We start from the raw sequence: 21,040 nt of genomic DNA, 5'->3' as shown, positions 1-21,040 counted from the left end.
GCTTCTTAAAGGCACCCTGCTCCTTCTCACCTGTTAGTCCCTCCATGGAGAAAGTTCCTCCCATATCTCTGCTGCTCGGCATTCAGATCTCCTCATCTCACCTCCCCCAAAAACGTCCTGCCCACCAACCCAGCCAAGAGACAAGACCACCATTCCAATTCCTCCTTTATGTTCAGGATATTTAAAATACTCTACAGTCGTACTTGGACACGTGTCTTACTTTTATGAGCAGAGCATCTATTTTGTTCACCACTGTGACCCTGGTGCCTAGAACACTAGGAAGAAAGGGTGATAATTTAATTCAATCTAGGAGGGAGGGCGTGTCCTACTTTGCCATTAAAGGCACTGACCCTAGAAGCTAAGAAACTCTCGATATCGGACAACGAAGAGATCTCGGAAATAAGCACCTGGGACTATTTCCACTACCTCACAGGACTTGGAGTCAGACACTAGCAACGCCTCTTCTGTCACTGTACAGAGCAGGCCATTCTGCTGTTAGACACGTCCAGTAACTGCAAGCTTTTAACTGACGAATGACCCTCCCAGCCAACCCACACGTGGCGCCTCCAGGCAAAAAAATACCTCAGGGTGAACCAGAGCAATCGCAAATCTCATCCCTCCGAGAGGGAGCTTCCCTCTGCACTTCGCCCATCACTCGTCAAGCTCGAAGTCAGCCCCGGGGAGCCCTGAGACCGGGTAAGTGAAGGAAGGGGCCCTCCAGATCTCGCTCACTCCGCGACCCCCGCCCTGCATCCCGGCAGACGAGTCCTGGGTTGCAAGCCTAAATAAAGCAAGAGAGGCGGTTCCCCCAAACAACTGCAGTAGAAAGGGGAGCGGGAAGGCGAGGAGGGGGAGCTTCCGCCGAGGAGCGCGAGCAGCGCGCGGGGGCGCAGCCTGCGCGGCCAGACCCCCAGCCCCGCGCCCTGGCTGGCCGGCTGAGCTCCTCCGTGCCCTGGGCCCGGGAAGGCGCCGCACCTGCTGCAGGGAGGCGCAGCCCTGACACCGCGAGAGGTCCGCCGCCGTCCCGGGCGCCGCCGAGTGGGTTTCGCCTGGCATCATGGTGCCAACGCCGGGCCCTGTGGGCCCGCGCGCCTCAGGGACCCGCGGCCTCGGCCCTGTCCTCCCTCTGCTGATGCCGCCGGGGCCGCCGCCTGCCAGGCCGCTTCCCGCCGAGTCCGGGCGGGTCCATCCGTGCACAGAGGTCCCCGTGGAGCTGGCGAAAGGCTCTCCCGGACGGAGCCGCCTCGGGCACTAGAGAGAAACGCGACCCGGCGCGGCCCCCGAACGCGACACCGCTCAGCCAGGACCCCGCCCCGCCCTAGGTCGCCCCGCCCCTCGCCGCGGCAGGGGGCTGCCCGCCGTGCCGCCTGAGCAAAATGGGAAGGGGGGGCCGGGCCGAGGCGACGGGAGAGGCGCCCACCAAGGAAGAGTCAGGTCGATCAGAGGCACCGAAGGTGCACTCCTTGTGCCATGTAGGGGGTTAATCTTTTATTGCCAGGTTGCTGTGGGACAGACTTTCCATAGACACCTAAAGCCTTTAGCGAGGGGGCGGTGACCCCCGTGATGACGTCACTCAGGCGCCGGCTAGACTGGAAGGACCCGCACCCGGACCGGCAGGTGTGCGATTTGTAACCGGAGGGAACCGCTCCGTGCGAGTCCGGCCGGGTACCCCGAAGAGCTGGAGGACTACGGTTCCCGACGGCCCGCGCGGCGGACGCCCCCGAGCGATCCTGAGGCCGTGCCGGGTGCGCTTGAGCGCCTCGCCGCGGCCTTCGCGACGGCGGTCCGTCCTTCCCGCCCGCTCCCCGCTGCGGTCCGTTGGTCGGCTTGGAGGCCCGTCCGCGGCCCGAAGCGCAGTCAGACCGCGGCCAGCCACCGCCAGATCCCGGGTTCGTGCCTCTTCAGAGGGAAAAAGTTAAAAGTCCTCTCCCCGCGGTTACTGGGTACAGTTGGGCTCCGACCCTCTCCCCCGCCACCAGGATGCGCTTCTCCAGGGTCGCTGCCTTGCGCAGAAACTTGCCGAGCCTTCCCGGCGTCTGGCGACAGAGTCCGAATTCGTGGCGTCGGGTTCGAGCGACGTCCGTGTGGAGGGGACGTGCGGGCCTCGCCAGCTCCTGCCCAAGCGTTCCGCACGGACCTGCAGCTGGAAACAACCCTTCCAGGAAAGCGGTCTGGTTCCTGCCCCAACGCCACCCCCTGCCCTTTTGCGCAGAACCTGCGGCTGGCCCGTGCTGTGCCGTGAGGACCCGGCGTCCTAGACCTGACAGCGGCGCTTCTCGTCCCTGACGCCTCCGATGGCGCCTGGGAGAGGAGCTGCTGTGATGGGTCCATTTGCCCAAGAGCAGAGACGAAGCCAGGCTTAGAGGGAAAGGCGGAGTGCGCAGCGGCCCGGCGGGAAGCAGACGTGCCTTGGGAGACCGCCCGTCCCCCGACCCCGCCGTGGGGCCCATGAGAGAAAGGGGAAAGGAGACCATGTATGCGCCCTGATGATTTTCCATTTCTGGCTTCGCATCCCAGACAAATAGGTCTTCGCAGTAACTTCCCTTTTATTTAAGGTTTCCCAAGTGAGCGTTGTGTTTTGTTGTGTCTTGTTTCCAGATGACTTTAGTGGGAACACCAGCGTAGCCTTCAGCCTCTTCTTTCTCTAGGCGGTCCACCCGCACCCACCGCGCACCTCCTGTCGCTGGCACTCAGCGCTCTCACGCCGCCTTCCTGCCTTTGTCTTTGCGGGAGGCTTTCCTCCCAGCCCCACCAGCTAGAATCAGCCAGGTAGTCCTTCCAGCTCCCATGTTTGACCTCCAGCACCCGGAGTGACACCTGCCTTCTTTTCTGCACTCTTTTTTTTTTTTTGGCGGGGGGCGGGGATAACAAAACATTTTGACTAGGATCACAGTGACGTTCATGTCTTCTAAGACCTCTCCGTTTTTCTTTTAAACCTTGTGAAGTGCTGTACACAGTAGGTGTTCGGCGAGTGTCAGAGCGGACCAAATTTGCTGCAACTAATTGAAGGTAAAAAAGAAAAAACACTCGTTCCGAAATGAAAGTGCATTTGTTTCTCCTTCTGCCTATCTCAAACCGTCCTTAAAGCTTTTAGAGAAAGAAACAAAACTCTTGTTTGTGTAATGCAGCGTCAGCAAATGCTCTGGAAAGGGCTACATGGTAACCGTTTTAGGCTTTGGGGGCACTACAGATCGCCCTTCCTATTTGTCATTAGTTTTTGGTTGGTAAAGAACCACCTAAAAACATAAAACTTGGGCTCTGCCTGGCTCTGTCGGTGGAGCATGTGACTCTTGATCTCAGGGTTGTGAATTCGAGCCCCAGGTTAGGTGTAGAGATGACTTAAAATCTTTTAAAAAATGTAAAACTCATTCATACCTTCCAGGCTATATAAAAACACATCGTAGGTAATAATGGGAATTGATATAGGCCACTCATTGAGGAATCCTGAAAATTGGGTTTTTCCTCTTTCCCACATGAGGAGCCACAGCTGTTCGTCATTGTGATGGAAACAAGTGTCTATGCCGCAGAGAGCCCTGAATAGTGAGTTTAGACACAGCTGGCTATAAATTCTCAAGTGAGTGGCCCATCTGAGCTGGTATTCCCTTACAGAGCATTCACTGTCATTTAAGTGAAAGGTGACCAGGACAGGACCAAATCCACGAGATCTGCTATGCAGAGAGTAGTTCGTAACAAGCTATCGATGGCGCGATCCACTTGGGAAAACAAATGCGTCTTTAGCTTACTCACAGAAAAAATAGTAGGTGGTTTTGGTTTTCATTTTGGGGTGTTGCTCTTTTTTTTTTTTTTTTTAATCATTTTTCTTATCAAATTTCCAAGAAAAGTGTTGCGTTTTTGTGTCAGCGTCACCAGACCTGGAGGGATGTCTAGATTCTGGCTTCTGAGGTGGGGGCTTCCTTGTGGCTGTGGAGTCCAGTCCACTGTTCAGAGAATCTGACTCTTATTAATGTAAAAGTCACAGTCCTTGCCTCACGGCCTCCCAGATGCTCCGTCACTTCTCCAAATTAGAATGTAACATAATTAAAAGGCTAGTGACACTGATTATTTATTATCATGTGCTTCTACTGAAATGGCTGATAGATTATCATCATATGAACTCAAAGTGAAAAGCAATTTGTTCTCTGAAGTTCCTATATTTTGCTTCATGAAGAGCATTCTTTCATTTGATGCACTTATCCGTAATGAAAATAAACCGTGTTACATTATTTCCTTTAAAAACCCCCAGACGTGTTTTTTGGAGTCCGTGGCGGCTCTAACGCTGATGCAGTGACAGTATCAGATTAAGTTCGATGCATTTTCCGCTCCGAGATGTAATGCTGACAAATGGCCACAGGATGCCAGTCTTTCCCTGTGTCCTAGAGACAAAGGGCCCTTTCCAACAGATTTCTGCTCTCTTCTGCGGAGTCCCAGGGGGAGGCACTCTTCAGGGTGCCTGTGCCCCTTCACTGTCCCTGATACGTGGTCCTAAGTTACCTTTGCTCCAGTGTTTCTTACTGTCCTGGGTTGGGCCGTGATCTGTTCCTGTGGGCAGCAGAGGCCCTGGACCCTCGCTTAGAGCCCAGCTTCCACCCTGGAAGTGATACAGAGCTAGGGGGGAAGAAGGGTGCTCCCTGGCAGAAGCTCACTCAGCAAGCTGAAGAATCCATTTCCGAAAACAAGCATCGTTTGCAATAGAGCACGGAACCGACAGGACTGTTACTAACAAGCACAGTTTTAAAGGACTCTCACAGTGACTCTCTTCAGGGGAATAGGGGATCACTCCCTTTGTGGGGTATCTTGTGAGCACCAGGCAGCTCTAACAGCTTGTCTCCTAAGACGCTTCCTGTGGCTCCGGGGATTTGGAGGAGGAAGGTGGCTGGCAGTCTCAGAGAGGGGCAGGGGGGAGAAGATGCTGTTCGGGTTGGTGGTCAGGGTGCAGGGCAATCACCTCCAAGAAGAGGCGGGGTGGGGGAGAGGGAATGTGGGGTGAACCACTCCAAGCTAGACCTGTGCCCCGGCATGACTCCATGGGAACTGGGAAGGCCATTGTGGTGGGAAATTCCTGAGGCTGTGGGGATGGGGCAGGGAGCACTGGGAGCAAGAGGCACTTTGGCATGGGACAAAAGGAAGGGTTTTTTTTTGTTTGTTTGTTTTTTTAAGATTTTATTTATTTGACGGAGAAAGATCACAAGTAGGCAGAGAGGCTGGGAGAGAGAGAGGAGGAAGCAGGCTCCCTGCTGAGCAGAGAGCCCGATGTGGGGCTGGATCCCAGGACCCTGGGATCATGACCTGAGCCAAAGGCAGAGGCAGAGGCTTTAACCCACTGAGCCACCCAGGCGCCCAAGGAAGGGTTTTCTGTGCACTAGGTACTGTGGGCCTCTGGGTGGAAGCAGTCCAGGGACCCAAGAGCTCAGCCAGGAGGCAGGTAAGATGCCTGGCCAGTGTTCTAGATGCCCAGGGCCGAGGCAGAGTGGAACTATGCAGCTGGAAGTAAATGTGGAAAGCCACACTGGGTGTGGCTTCCAGTGCAGCTGGAAAGGGCCAGCTCCGGTCACCTCCTAGGTGAGCTACCAGCTGCAGATCATGTCAGGTGCTCAGCAAAGTCTTTCCGTTTCTCCAAGGCATTCAAGAACTCCCCGGCCCTCCTCACAACAGGCATGTAGCTATGTTCTCCTGGTTGAATGTCAGCAGCAGGGTCCCAGCTTATAAGGCCCTTTCATGCTCTTTAGTGTCTGCCCATGAGAGCAGACATGAACCCCAGGACACAGTTGGAGATGAAGCTACTGCCTCAGCCCCAAACCTCCCCTTGTGTATCCTGCCTTGCGATACTGGGACCGTAGGGTCTCGCGTCCACCTTGCCTACTGGGGTCCCACAGACTCTGCTAACAGGCAGTGCTCTTTGTTCACAATGATGGAGGAGGGGGAAGGGCCTCAATTTTCCTCCCATCAGATTCCACGTCCTGTCCGTGTCGCTTGGACCGCTGCTGGGATGTCAATTTGAGCTCCAGCAGGCATGACCTTCAAGTATCCTTGTTCTGCTCATCCCATCCTTTTCCCTACACAGAAGGTCCCCTGCACCAATACAAGGAGGGTCTCACCCCAACAGCAAGTTCATCAGGCTCACACTCTGGTCCAAGCAGGTCGTGAACTCAAGTCACAGCAAAGTAGCCTTGAGAGAGGGTGTCTTTATCTCCTGGTCCCCTCTCCTCCCAGCCCCACCTGGAGGGGCTGCATACTGCCTGGGGATGTTGGAGCAAAGCCTGAATGCCTTCTCTCTTCCCCACCCCTCCTGCTGGCATCAGATACCAGACCAGAGACCTCCAAGATGGGAGAAGCTCCAAGCTAAAGACAGGAGATGAGGGGCCCTAAGTCGTACTGGACTTTGTGTTGCAGGAGGATATCTGTGAGGCCCCAGGCCCCAGACATGGTCTAGAGTAAGAGAGACCCTAGAGAGCCAGGCGCAGGGACGCTGACTGAAAAATCAGTGGAGTGGCTTCACGAGGGCTGTGCGTTACGGGTGTGTGCGCTGTGTGGCCGTCCTTCCCACCCGCCTTGCTGTGCCTCGCCGTGGGCACCGAGCATCTGGCAAGGCCCAGCTCCATGGCCTGCACACCTCGCCACTCTAGGCCCCCGCTTGGAGCGGTGGCAGTCGGCATCCCAGGTGGCACAACCTCCAGGTCAAGGCTCGTGCCCGCACACCTCCTGTGGGTGTCTCCTGGTATTGCTCTACAGGTCTCATTGTTTTAAAGACTTACCTACTTATTTGGGGTCGGGGAAGGGACAGAGGGAGAGGCAGTGAGAATCTTAAGCGAGTTTCACACTGAGCGCAGAGCCTGATGCAGGGGGCTCCATCCCTTGACCCTGAGATGATGACCTGAGCAGAAGTCAGACGCTCAACCAACCGTGCCATCTGGGCACCCCCACACATCTCATTTTATTGTCTTGTCTTGATATCATTCCTGCTCTTCCTTTTCCCCTCTCCACTCTGCACAGCTGAGCATCCTCAGACCCTGTGGGGACTGGGTCTCTAGCCGTCCACCCGCCCCGTGCCTGCAGCCGCCACTACCCTCCAGGAACACCAGCTCCTGGATGGCCTGGGAGCCCCTCACAATGAGCTCCAGCCCTTTGCCACCAGCGTGAGTGGTGTCCAGGAGCTCATGACGGCAACACAGCCAAGAGAAGAGCGGGGGACAGGCTCCGGATTCGCTGCTTCGCCTGCACTGCTGTAGAAACAAGGTTGGGACCTCCTTCCACGGCCAGCAAGGCTCCCCTGGATCTGGTTCGTGCCCCGCTTCGTACATGCACCCCACTGTCCTCCAGACTTCCGGGGGACCGGCTTGCTCCCCTGCTCTGGATCTCAGCCCACATGCCCCTCACATATGGCTCTTGCATTTGCTTCTCAACAATTCCCTGCTTCTCCCGGGAAGAAGGTAAATGTGACAGTGTGAGGGGGCCACACTTGATGCAGGCCTCGCCTTGTCTCCTGTCCTCCCCGGATGGGAGCGGGGCAGCGGCCACCCGGCGCAGCTTGTGTTTCCCAGACTTGGAGCCAAAAGGAGCGTGGACGCCTGGAGCACCTGACCCTCAAGGGGACAAGTGCGCTCCCTCAGCAGCTGCACGGGCATGTTAGTTTACAGAGTGAGACTCAGAGCCGTGAAGTGGCTTGTCTCCCATGTCACTGGGAGGAGGTGACACAGGGGCCTCCTCGGGGTCACACAGCCACCAATGCCTGCCTCCATGACCCATGTTGGCCTGCCTGGCTCTTCTCTGGACTTGGCCAGAGTATCCCATCACCCCCTGCCGCAGGCTCCCCGGGGCTCTCCTGCATATCCCCAGGTCCACCTGGGATCCACTAGGGTCTTTCCAGTAGGATCTTTGTATTGCAATTATGTGGTAACGTGGGCCTGCTTCCCTGCTCACCCGTGTGCTCACCGGGACCAGACACAGAGGCCACATTTCATTCACCTCCTCGTGTCTTCCCCAGCACTCATTCATGGTGCAGCAGACGCTGCTGGGTAAGAACGTGTTCCGGCGACTGTCGCGGGAACATGGGAAGCCTCAGCGAGGGGACGTGGGATGCACATTGCTGCCACCCTGCAGCTTGTCCTCCCCTGTCTCCGGCCACTTTGTCTGTTTGGACCAACCTCACCAGGCTTGCTTCTTAAAAGCACCTGTGCTGCAGGCCCAGCTAGCTTCTAGCTCCTTCCAGCACCAAGCCTGACTACACAATTTGTGGGGCCCAGTGCAAGAGGTAAAAGCCAGGCCCTTCGTTCAAAACTTATGAAAGCTTTTAAGATGCCAGCAGCAAAGCGTGAGACCAAGAGTTCCCCGGTGAGAACGCATGGCACACCTGGGCCGTGGCCCCCCCCACAGCCCGACCTGCTCCCAGCCCCCACGAGATCCCACTTCCTCCCTGGCCACAGTCACGGCCAACCCACGCTGGATTTCAGAATCAGTGCACTGTAAGGGAGCTTTGCCCCTATCTCTGCAGCCCTGCTCCCCATTCTAGCCACCGCCGTATGGCCAGTCCAAGAGCATTGACTGATTTCTCACCATCACCAAGCTCTGGTTCCAGGTCTCATGCTTCTCCTTTCTAACTGTCCAGGCCCTTCATAATTCTGACTACACAGGACCCCTCCTGCCCATGCTGTATGTTACTCCTCTCTCCTGGGGCCTGACTAAAGATTCCAGGGGGCTCTGGGACAGCTGCTGGGTGACCCAGGGAGAAGCTCAAGCAGGGGACGCTTTTTCTTTTAAATTTAATTTTATTTACATTCAATTAGTGGACACAGAACATGCAATTAGTTTTAGAGGTAGAATTCAGTGATTCGTGTGTTGTATATAACACCCAGTGCTCATGATGTAAAGAATGGAACATTTCTAAGAGCGAACATCAGGGGGATAGGGCTTCGGACAAAACTGACCTCACAGGATTTTTGCTGGAGGCAGCCAGCCCGACCAGAAGGCCAGATGTCTCTGGGGAACAGTGGATTAGATTAAGGAGGGTCAGATATTGAGGGTGTGGGGTTCTGGTTACTCTGACTCAGTGGGACTCTGGGTAAGACTGGATGATGCAGAGATGAGCACAGAAGCCCAGGAGTCGGCGCCTTGTTGAGAAGAGAGCTCAGAGCATCGCCAGCATTGGGTCAGGAAAGACCGTCAGAGCCAGGGACAGCTACTGTCCCCTCATGCCCACTTTTCCCGGAGCAAATCAGCCGCTGGGCTTCCTCCAATATGCCCTCTCAAGGAGAGATTTCACTCCCAGAAGAAATGGCGTCCTCTGTCAGAGTTGGAGCTGGGGCCAGGTGAGCGGGGCTCTCCTCCTAGGAGTCCACCAGGACATTTCCAGATCAGATGCCTTGTAAAGAACCTTCCAGTATGACCACCTCAAGACCTAGAGAGTGGGTTCCTGTACCCAGTGATGGGAGTAAGGCAGACGGCACGAGAGATCCACGCTAAGAGCTGCCCTGACCTGCAGGCCGTCTCCTGGCACCTGTCCACAGGTTACATGTGACCCCCCAATCCTTGTAGGAGGGTCTGAAGGAGGGCTCTCTAATGGGCACGGTCTGAGGCCGGTGGTGCTCCTTTAAGACGGGCTCCCCTGTTTTCTTCCATGTGAGTCACAACCACCGCAGAGAAGCAGCCGCTCCAGGACCAGGGAAACTGTCCCGGGCCGGGGCCCCCACCTGGAAGTGCCGCCTGCTTGTCCATTTGACTAAAACATCTCCCCAGAAGTCAGCACTAAACAGTGGTTTGCCATCATCTTTTTATGATTAGACATTGAGGTCTGGGGAACCCCCTTTGAGGCTTGACACAAGCCGGCCCCTTGGTGTCCCCAGTCACATGCAGGGACATACTTTCGTGGATTTGTGAGCTTGGCCTAGGCCATTAGCCCGGGCTCTGCCAGCAGGGCCTGGAGTTGGTGGCTACTCCTGGTGGGTCTCCTGGGGCTCTCAGGAACTGGGGGTCGGGCCGGGGGGCTGTCCTGTGCCCCGTGCAGCCGTGTCCTTCCGCACCTCCCACTAGATGCAAGGTCAGGAGCGCCCTGGCCCAGCACCACCGAGATCATGGACACTCTTGACTTTGCCCCATGTCCTTGTTGGTGGCGGGGGGGTGGTGGCAGGGGGCAGAAGAACACTGCTCTCCATCTTAGCAGTTGCTTTTGAAGTTTTTCTGGTGGCTGGAAGGAGGAATGTGGAGTCAAGGGAGAGACTATTTATTTTATTTATTTATTTACTTTCCCTGGAAAAGGAGGAGAGAGGAAACTTGTCTGTGAGCTTGACCACAGTGTAAGCCTATGGAACTCCTCTTTTCTCATTCCGAATGTTGGATCTCCTCCTCGGAATAAAACAGACCCTTTCCAGGGACCCAGAAGGCCCTGCAAGAGTTGTCCCTAGCCCCAAGGGACAGATTGATAAGGCTGGGGGCACACATGCTGGCCTCAAGCTGCTGTCCGGCATGACTCAGTAGCCTTTGTCACAGCCCTGTCACTCTTCCTCCTGACCCCATGAGCTCAGGGCCTCGGACCCTCTGGCTGGACGCCCTCCCCCACCCCCCGGCCACATGCTGCTACCTCCCAGCTCTCTCGATGGTCGCTCTGCCCCTTCTGCATCTCCAGCCCTGATGAGGGAGTGCTCCGGAGCTCAGCCCTTGACTCCCTCTACCCCTTCCCACCCAACCCCGGGCAGTTTCCTCCAGCCATGTGATTCAGAGTGACCAGTTTTAGCCTTGGCCTCTGGCCTAGGCACTAGAGGCAGGTGCTCAGGGGCCCGTGTGCTCTCTCCCGCAATGTGTGGCAGGAATCCCCCACTCGCTGCGTTGCAGGGCAGCACATTCCGCACGTGCAGAGTCCAGAGCTGGGGAGACTCCCTCGCCCCTTGTCCGGCTCTCTACCAGCTGGGCCATCAAATCACCTGGGGTCCCCAGAGCTCCACCCCTCTGCATCACATCTGTCCCACATACTCATGCAGATGATGCTTCCAGACGTAAACCAGAGTAGGTTCCTCTGTGGACCAAGAGAGGGGAAAGTCTCAGCCCTCCTGGAAGACCTGTCCTCCTTCCCACCCCACTTCTCCATGTACCCCCATCATGGCCCGGGGTCTCTGGGCTGGAGAGGGTCACCAGACACTCCCTGCCTCTTTGTGTTGCTCTTCCTTCTCACAGAATGCTCTTCTGCCCAGAATCTGCAGGCCTCTCTCCTTACCCCGTTCTTGTCTCTGTTGCAAGGTCATGTGACCACAGATCTACCCAAAGCAGTGAATTTGGGCAGTCTCTGTCCCTTTCCCTGGCCCCTTGTCTTCTGAGCTCTCAGTAGCATCTGCCATCACCCATTTGCAGAGGGCTTTCCTCCACGGAAACCCACACTTCTGTGGAAGAGATACACAACCTTAGCTAATTTCCTTCTCCCTCTGTCCCACGCCAGTACCTAGATCCTGCCTCATGTGTGCCAGGTAGTGGACAAACAGTTGCTGAAAGGATCACTGAGAGGATAAATAAATGGATGGTCATCTAAATAAAAGTGTAAAGCTAGTGAGATTCAGAACCAAGAGCTCCAGCAGTCACACACTTTGGTATTTAACCAAATGAGTTGAAAACTTTTCTCCACATGAAAGCCTGCACACACATTTATAGCAGCTTTATTAAAATGGCCAAAACATGGGCGCTTGTCTTTAACCATCTGCCTTCAGCTCAGCTCATGATCCCAGGGTCCTGGAATCGAGCCCCATATTGGGCTTCCTGCTCAGTGGGAAGCCTGCTTCTCCCTCTCTAGCTCCCTCGTGCTTGTGTTCCCTCTCTTGGTGTGTCTCTTTCTGTCATAAACAAAATCTTTAAAAAAAAATGCCCAAAACTTGGAGGCAACCAAGATGTCCTTCAGTAGGTAACAGATAACTCGGGGTCCATCCAGACGGTGGGATATGATTCAGGCCTAAAACGAAATGAGCTATGAAGCCATGAAAAGACACAGAGGAAGCTGAAATGCATATTCTTAATGGACAGAAGCCAGTCTGACAAGACTCCATATTGTAGGATTCCAACTCTGTGTCATTCTGGAAAAGGCAAAACCATGAAGACAGTAAGACAATCGGGTTGTCAGGTGTTGGGGGAGGGAAGAGGGATGAACGGGTGGTGCAGAGAGGACGTTTAGGGCAGTGAAACTGTTCTGTATGGTACGGTAATCACACAGACATATCAGTGTATGTTTGCTCAAATCCATGGACTGTCCAGCACCAAGGGTGACCCATAATGCAAACCATGGACTTGAGTGATGACGACGTGTCAGCATAGGTTTGTCCGCAGTAACAAATGTACCCCGCCCAGTGCTGACAGTGACAAAGGTTACGCACCGTGTGGGGGCAGGGCCATGTAGAGACTCTGGACCTTCCACTCTATTTTGCTGTGAACCTAAAACTGCTCTAAAAAATAAAGTCTATTTAAAAAAAAAAAAAAAAAGATAAAAAAGTTGCAGGCAGTGGGGATAACAATAGAAAGTCTCCAAGTCAGGGGTGAATTTAGCCCATCAAAGCATCAGAAATCATCTCAGGGGCACCTGGGTGGCTCAGTGGATTAAGCCTCTGCCTTTGGCTCAGGTCATGATCTCAGGGTCCTGGGATCGAGCCCCACATCCGGCTCTCTGCTCTGCAGGGAGCCTGCTTCCCCCCCACCTCTCTCCGCCAAATAAATAAATAAAATCTATAAAAAAAAAAGAAATCAGCTCTGGGTCTCGAGTCTAGCGAGTTACTCCAGGGGCTGAGCTGGCACAGACCTATAGCACAGGGTCTCCTAAGCTAGAGTAGAAATGTTTTAGTTTTTAGGTGCTCAAAGCAGCCATTAAGGAGTTCTAAGAAATGGAAAGGAATTATCTGATTTGCATTAAAACCTTTTGTTTTGGCTGTCATATGGAAATAGAGTGGGATACTGGCTGTCATCTCCCCACTAGGGAAGGAAGAATCAGCACTGGGTAGGGAAGTCAAGGATGTGTCCATTCATACATATATGTAACTTAAAAGAGGCTGTTGACCTTTTTTCTGGGAAAAAGCACACAATAAAATCACCTGGACCCCAGTGTCCTGAAGTTTTTGAAAAGCAATGTTTTGCGTTTCTTACTGGTCTTAAGGAGTTGTGATTCTTAGAACTTCCTTATTTCTGAAATTGATGTTTCAGATTGTGAGTTGGAAAGGTTTTATTCTAAGATCATGAGAATATAGTACATTCTGTAATTTATCCAGGCAGAAAATTATTGCCAAGTGGTGGTGGTGGGGGGGTGTCTTTCATTTAAAATAAGCATCTAGCAGTTGTTTGAATTTCTAGACAAAAAGATACCAAGCATCTTTTGGCCAGATTTTTTCCTTTGGGCTCATCTTCAAACCCTGCCATAAAGAAAAACAGTGTTACGCTTGAACAGGACATTCCAGATCTGTGGCGGGTGCTCCAAGAATTGGAGACCATCATTCAACTTATACTAGAATGAAAACAAACAGAGCTTAGCATAACGTTCTTCACTGAAAAAAAGATAGGGAAGTATGACCCCCAAATATCTCTTGGTTGTATCCTGCTGAATTCGTTGTTATATTTGGAATTTCTGTTAGAGAAGAGACTTTCTATCCAGTGGGGCATTTTATGGTTGATGGTGGGAAAAAGAATCAAATATTTAAGCACAGGCTTGCTTCGTTCTTCCATCCTGCAGAGAAGATGGAATTACTTCTCACTTGTATGAAGGACAAATCCGTTACGTCGGCCAGGAGCGCTGGCTGGTGTGTGCAGATTCTGATTCGGGCTGCGTTGGCAGGAGGGCAGGCAAAGTCCATTCAAGACTCTTTCTAAAGTGCCTACCCGGAGGTCCATGGCACTGCATTTCTATCCTCCCATTCTAGCTGCCTTCTGCATGTGCTCTAGCTTCCGGGAAGGAGCCGCCGTCACAGGCACACTGTCAGGCTGGAGACGGGGCACCCAGCTCACGGCCACCTTGGCCATCACGGCTGACCCATGCAAGGCCGAGATGCCGGGTTTCGGCAGCCCCTGTCTTGGGCCTCAGCTGCTGCGCCGTCAGGGCAGCTTTCTGGTGTCTGGGTGCACTAGGGCTGCGTGTTCCTGAAGCAGGCATCCGGGGGCGGCCTCACCCTGCCTCGCCTTCCTCTGCAGCCTGCGGTACAGACCACTCCTCCTTCCGACCCTAATGGAAGCGCACAGTTTTCTGCACTGAATCTGTTTAAAATAGCTGAGGATTCCCGCCGATTGCTTGTTAACGCGACGGGGCTCTGGAGGCAGGAGCGCAGCTACTCCCGAGCCCCAGGCCCAAGCTGGTTGGTTCCCTGCTCACCTTCATGATTTCTCGCCGTCAGCCTGTACCTCACCTGCTCCCTTGTTCCCGTGTCTGCTTCCCTGCCTTGCCTCTCACCACAGCCAAGTGCGCACCCGTGTGTCTGCTGACTCTCAGCGCCACACTCGACTCCTTCCATGCCCCTCTTACTACTTCACATACTAGTTCTCTCAAAGGATTTCCTTCCTTCCTTCCTTCCTTCCTTCCTTTTCCTTCCTTCCTTCCTTTTTCTTTCTTTCTTTCTTTCTTTTTAAAGAAAGTTACTCTCTTGTCCTAAACACTGTCACTAAAGTAACCCGCAAGAGAACGGCTTGCTTCCAGGGAAGGAGGTTAACTTCACCAGTTCTCGCCCTCCCCCGGCCTTCCGGAAGTTCTTTGAAGCTTAGTTATCAATTAGAACATTAAATCAACCCTCAGACTCCCAGTCACGCCTTGGATGATCTCACCTTTCGTTCCAAACCTCTCCCTCCCACCCATAACTTCATCCAAGTGCTGCTGCCTTTGGCTTCCTGCCCCAGTCCCGTGGGATGGGGGCGGGGGGCTGCCTCCCTAATTCATCTAGTCCCGAACAGCACTCTACCCCGTCCGTCTGAGCCCTGCGCTAAATAGTGCACTGCCTTGCGTCGAGACTTCCTCTTGGGCAGCCTAGCACTCGTCAGTGAGGAGGGCGCAGGTCCTTGGAACCCTGTAGTGTCACTGTCCTCCACAATGCCTAGGGCAGATTAGCTCATAAGCAGGCTTTAACCTGTAACCGCGCAAGGGGTATGGGCACTTGAGAGGGACAGACGGCAAGTACATCTCATGTGACCAAATCTAGGTGCTGGTGGTAAATAGCTTGTGTCTACCATCAACTTGGCTGTGCGTTTCTTCTGTGTGTGGTTTTTTTTTGGTTTGTTTTTTTTTGTTTTGTTTTTTTTTTTTGTTTTTTTGCTCGTGTTTCAGATTTTCTGCCCCCAAAGCAGGGGCTGTATACTGACTCACTTAATAGGAATCCTGTAAAGCGCAGAGTTGTTTATGAAGTACCTTGTTTCCCGCTGATAAATAGCCACACGGAGAGGACAGTGTAATTTGCTTTATGAAGTATGTTTAAGTCACAGATCTAAAATTTGGGGAAAGCAAAAGGAATTTAATAAATCTTAGACTTGACAAACATGATCTATTGTCTTTGAACCCAAGTGGTACTAATTTATCAAAGAAGACCAAAAAATCCTTGTTTCTGCCAGAGTTTATGTTTTTAATTCACTTATCTGAGAGTCTTTCCTCTCTTTCGGGAGGGGAATTCCTACTTTGCACGGGGGTTGATGATGCCTCCATATGTTATAGGAGTAGGAGGCACGCTTTCCTCCTGCAAACAGCTCCCCCAACACCCAGAGCTCACGTTAGAACCTCTGTCTGCCCTGCGTTTGTTTGCTCCTGAGTCGTGCAGACTGAGCGTGTGCTCAGGTGGGGCACTGCTCTGGGCTGTGGAGGTGCTGGCACTGTGCTCCTGGCCTGCTAAGCACTCTCGAGCTGAGAAACTCAGCTCAAGCATAACGTAGAGAAACAGAGAGGTTCCGCACGGTCTGAGAGGTATCTCCCTGGATATCCAGGAATGCCTCATGGAGGAGACGAGCCCAGGATTTTGAGGTGGACTCAAAGAAAGGATTTTGTTAAGAACAGATCCACAAGGTCTAGGGCATTCCTGGCGGAGGGATGGCTTTGGAAGAGATGTTAGCTTCAGGAGGGGCACTGAATGGTAGCACGAAGCTAGGAAGAAGGTTGTGCTGCAGCAGAGACGACGGGCTCCACAAAGATGGGCCGCAGGGTTCCCTGAGTCCCAGAAACAGAAGTCGGGTACCAAAGACACTGCACTCTGTGGGGAGTAGAGGAGGAGAAGGGTTTTGAAGGACAATCCGGACTTCTAAGGAAGAAGGGGTCTTTGGAAGAGACTCCTCTTTTCTATGGGACAGAAAGAAACATGCGCATGGAATACGAAGGATGATTCATGCCAACATTTACGGTACAGAGAGGACGGCAGCAAGCATCACCGTGGCTTTCTGGAAATGCCAGGGGACAGTACGGCATTGTGCAGGAGCTAAGAGTTTCAGGTTCAGCTCACCATGTGGCCTCACCAGACAGCCTCGGGGAGGGTTTCTTCGAGAAGCTGTAAGATGGGGCAACAGCACACTTCTGTGTGCTGACTCAGTTGCGTGTGTAATGTGCCTGGTCAGCAAGTAGGTACTTAGGAAGTGACAGATGCTGAGCTATGAGGACACATCATGTTCGTCTTAAGTTCAGTACTTGTAAAATCTCTCTCCACCCCTTTGCTCCGGGCTGCCATCTCCCTGCAAACAGGTCTGCATGCCTGCAGAAATGCTCCCTGTGTTCTTCTACATGATGAGAAGGGCTCGCACTTTGTCGACATTCGAACTCACCACAACATTTGACCTCTGGCACCCCTTCTCCCTGGTGCAGAAAGCATCCTCCATGGTTAGGTGGTGGGCGGCACAGGTCTGTGGCCGGGCTGCCACAGATGCCCTTGTCCCTTACAGAATTTGTCCCCCTTCTGTCTCAGCTCCACGCTTTCTGTCATTTGAACTCACCCTTGGAAGTTATTCAGGGTGTGGGTTTTGGAAGTCATGCAGAGAAAACGTTCTGCTCTGACAGCTGCCTTCCTTGTGACTACCCGGGTGACACCTTCCTGTCCTCACCATTGAACTTCCTCGGTGTTCAGGGGTAACTTCAGGGTTTTCTGTGCAGTACGGGCCTCCAGAGGCGTGCTCTGCTTAATTTGATTCAGGAATTTTTGGTGGGCTGAGTATCGAGAACCAAAGTATCTATACCCATGTCACTGGCCATCAACAGTAACGTCTATTACCTACCCCATGTCTTAATCGATCTGACCACACTACTCCAGATAGCTCTTGCCCAGGAGGATAAAATTTGCAAATAACTTTATTGCTAATTTCAGGGACTTCCCCAATATTAATTTAAATGGGTGCCAGGCCCCTCAATCTACAATGAACAACAGGGCATGGCGATATGCTCTCATGGTTCTCTGAATCTGTTTCTCCTAAACTGCAGGTGACCCTTGGACAACACAGCGGTCAGGGTGCCGACGCCCCGCACAGGGGGAAATCCCCTGTATAACTCGGACTCCTGCAAAACCTCGCTCCTCGTAGCCCGCTGCTGACTGGAAGCCTTGCCGATAACGTAAATAGTGAACTGACGCGTAGTTTGTGTGTTACAGGTATTATGTGCTTCGTTATTACAATAAAGTTAGCCAGAGAAAAAATGTTAAGGAAGAGAAAATACATTTAAAACACTCTACTCTATTTATTTATTTTTAAAGATTTTATTTTTGGGAAAGAGAGAGAGCACAAGTAGGAGGAGGGGCAGAGGGAGAGGGAGAAGCAGGCTCCCGCCGAGCAGGGAGCCCAAGGCCGAGCTCGATCCCAGGACCCCTGGATCATGACCTGAGCTGAAGTCAGATGCTTAACCGACTGAGCCCTCCAGGTGCCCCTATTGTATTTATTGAAAAAAATCCATGTATAAGTGAACTTATATGGGTCAAACCCATGTTGTTCAAGGGCTAGCTAGATTATATTGTGGATCTTAACCAGTCGCAATCTGAACCTACTTCCATTTGGAGGACTGGCCTCGAACCAAACATTAGAAACTTCATAAACGTGTCATTTTTTTCCAAACCCCTCGTAGACAAATCTAACACTACCGGGTAGTCCGGCAAAGAGGAGCCGCCCTGTGAAGGGGCCAAGGGCAGAGTCAGGTGCTGTGAAGACAGGGGGAGGGGCCGGGAGCGGGGGAGTACAGGTGGCCTGAGGCTGAAAACACAGGAAAGGAAAGTTTCTGGCGCCTCAGGCAGCAGCCGTCCGCTGCCCCCTCACTGTCAGCCTGCCTGTGGGCATGTGCTTCCAGGCTGTAAGGGGGTAAATTTATGCTGTTTTGAGCCACCGAGTTGTGGTTATTCATCACAGCAGCCGCGGGAAACGAATGAACGCACCCAGTTTTCTTGCGTTTAAAGGGCGTTAGAGCTGAACCTGTCTCCGGGGGCTTGTACAGGGTTCACGGAGTCAGTTCCTACAAAGGACCTAAGTCAGTGTCAGACAGTAAATTCCGCATCTATTGTGTCTCTACCTAAAACCCCGTATCCTGTTACATCTGCGAAGCTGCCTGTGGGTAGGACGTCTGTGCGTTCCAGCTCTGGGACACAAAGGCTGGCAGAGCCGCTGTAACTATTCGCTGACCGTCAGATCACTGAATGGTGTTCTACTTTCTCTCTCGTTCCAGATGTTCAGCACTTAAGATGCTCGGTTGGTGAAAGAAAGCGACGGCACAGACGATTCCAAACACTCCGAGGCTCTCGGTGGTTTCCGAGTTAGTTACAGAGTGGTAGTGGCCACAGAACGATGTCCTTCAATTTGTCTTGGTCTTCCAGAACTGATTTTCCCTGGACATGTAACCCAGTGACAGAAGAAATGGTCTGGGTTGGCACTGAGTGGAAGGGTCCTGAAGAAGCGAGGAAGGGAAGGGGCCAGATGTGGACACTTAGCTGATGGTGATGGAGGAGTAATTCAGCTGTCCCACCTGTGGTCCTGGAAGTCTGAGTAATATAGGGTTCTCCAGAAAAACAGAACCAAGAGGAGATGATGGACAGAGGGATAGATGGACAGAGTGATGGATAGATTGATAGAGGGTTGGGTGGGTTCACACATACATACATACCTGCATACACGCATACATACATGCACACATACATACTATTGGGAGGAAGGGCAGGACAGAGAGAGATTTTGAGGAATCAGCTCACATCGTTCTGGGACTGCATGTCACAATAACTCTCCGCTAGAAGGTGGGAAGAACAGAGTGAGGCTAATGTTCTCTGATTTAAAAGCCACAGCCACTCCCATTCGCCAGGGCAGAGGGGCATTTAGTCAGGTGTGTGGTTTGACAGGGCTCTTTGCCTGCGTCCAGACTGATTTCACAGGGGTCTTCATTTTGCTCCACACAACTGTGCCCACAGAGTGGCCTTCTGTGGCGCTGGTGCTCTGAGACACTGTTTAACCTCAGCAGGGGCACGAGCATGGCCGAGGGTGCCAGGAGACTGCCAGCGCCTGGAGGCCGCTCTTCTCTTCCGATGTATTCGTAGGTTCTGATCCATCGGAATCGGATAATTAAGGGCTCACTATTCCCTCTACATAGAGACAGCTGTAATACTTAAGGGTGTTTTTGGCTCATGTGTTTTCAAAGGAGAAGGAAGTGTCCCACACTTTTCTAATCTCTTGCTGCATAATGAATCACCACAGACTTAGTGACTTAAAACAACACTCGTTAATCATCTCCTACTCTGTGCTGGTCAGACATCCGGGCACAGCCCAGCTGGGTTCTCTGGTTTGGGTCTCTTCAGGCTGCAGGCAGGCCTTGAGCAGGGGCAGGGTCTCATCAGAGGCCCAGGTGGGGAAAGAGCAGCTTCCAAGCTGTCTCAGGTGGTTGGCTGGGCTTGCAGGACAGAAGTCCCCATCTTGTGGCTGGCTGTCACTGGGAGACCACTCTCAGCTCCTGGAGGACTCTCAGTCACATGGCCTTCTCGCAGGTGTCCGCACAAAATGGCAGCTCATTTTCTCAAAGGCAGCAAAGGAGGGTCTCTCTTCCTCAAAGTCTTATAAAACCTATAACACGGATGTGACTGCCGATCACCTCTGCCATATTCTATCATCCAAAGCAATTCACAAACCCCGCTCGTTTTCAAGGGGTGGGGATTATACAAGACATCAATCACTGGGGAGGGTCACCTCATGGTATGTCTACCACATCACCTAAGAGTCTATTAAATAGCTAGGTGAACCTTTCCATTTCTTAAGCACTGAAAAATTACAAAAGGAATGAACATAGAAAATGTAGATGACATGAATAAATCCAAAGAAGGAAATAAAATCATTCCTAGTTATTACTATTTCTACCATGAAGAGATAGTCCCTTATGACACTTGAGTGTCATGGCTTCCTTCAGTCATGACTTACCGCTCAGTGTGACTAAGGACTCTTCACAAATACAGTCAGGGGCCAGCCCCTGCAGGGTACAGAGAGGACAGGTCCATCTTCACTGGGCAGAGAAGCTTCTGGAGCTCCTTCTCCACCTGCTAGTGGAAGCCTTTGGCCAACTGCGTCAGTAGAGCTCCAGGCGATGACATTTTTGAATTTCTGATTGTCACACTGTTCGGGTGGAGGGAGGGCTCCTGGCATCGAGGAGTTGGAGCCCAGGGATGCCGAGGAAAATGCACAACACACAGCATTGTCCCACCTCACACATCCGTGGTGCCCAGGCTAAGAAGGCCTGGTCTCAATCCTTCCATGAGAGCATGAAGCAGGCCATGCTTCTGGGCAGGGAGGGTGTTTACAGACAGAGATGGTCCTTTCTCTCTCCATCACGCCTCCTCGTAGCACAACCCGATGGAAAGAAGAGTGACCGGCAGCTGGCTACAAAGCACCTTGCGAGCTCCGCACGTTTTAAATCCCACAGCAATCTGAGGTAGACATTCACACTCACTAGCCGATGAGGCAAAAATTTTAAGTGCTGCAGAGTGGGAAAAGATTTATTGGGCCTGAAGGAATAAAAGGAAAATTAGGTTACCGAATGATCGATCAGAACCAACCCCAAACTGGAAAATGCACAAGAGAGCCAGCTTCCTCCACTGCCTGCTTCCCCAGGGAGCCCGAGGGCTGGCTGGCC

The 21,040-nt window shown here is 52.8% G+C and overlaps 1 protein-coding gene across 2 annotated transcripts in view; it reads right to left on the bottom strand.

Annotated features, from left to right (window-relative positions):
* The window catches only part of ICE1 (interactor of little elongation complex ELL subunit 1), a 59,941-nt gene extending 58,658 nt beyond the window's left edge, over positions 1-1,283 (bottom strand). For both annotated transcript variants that reach the window (XM_047729223.1, XM_047729224.1), the window contains exon 1: positions 976-1,283. In XM_047729223.1, coding sequence (XP_047585179.1) covers positions 976-1,059 — 84 coding nt within the window. In that variant the 5' untranslated portion in view covers positions 1,060-1,283. The remainder of the gene's footprint in view (positions 1-975) is intronic.
* Between the last annotated feature and the right edge of the window lie 19,757 nt (positions 1,284-21,040).

Source organism: Lutra lutra, chromosome 5, assembly GCF_902655055.1.
Source record: "Lutra lutra chromosome 5, mLutLut1.2, whole genome shotgun sequence".
In the NCBI taxonomy this organism is placed as follows: Eukaryota; Metazoa; Chordata; class Mammalia; order Carnivora; family Mustelidae; genus Lutra; species Lutra lutra.
Note: the sequence above shows the minus strand (reverse complement) of the source record. Positions and strands in the feature narration are given on the sequence as shown.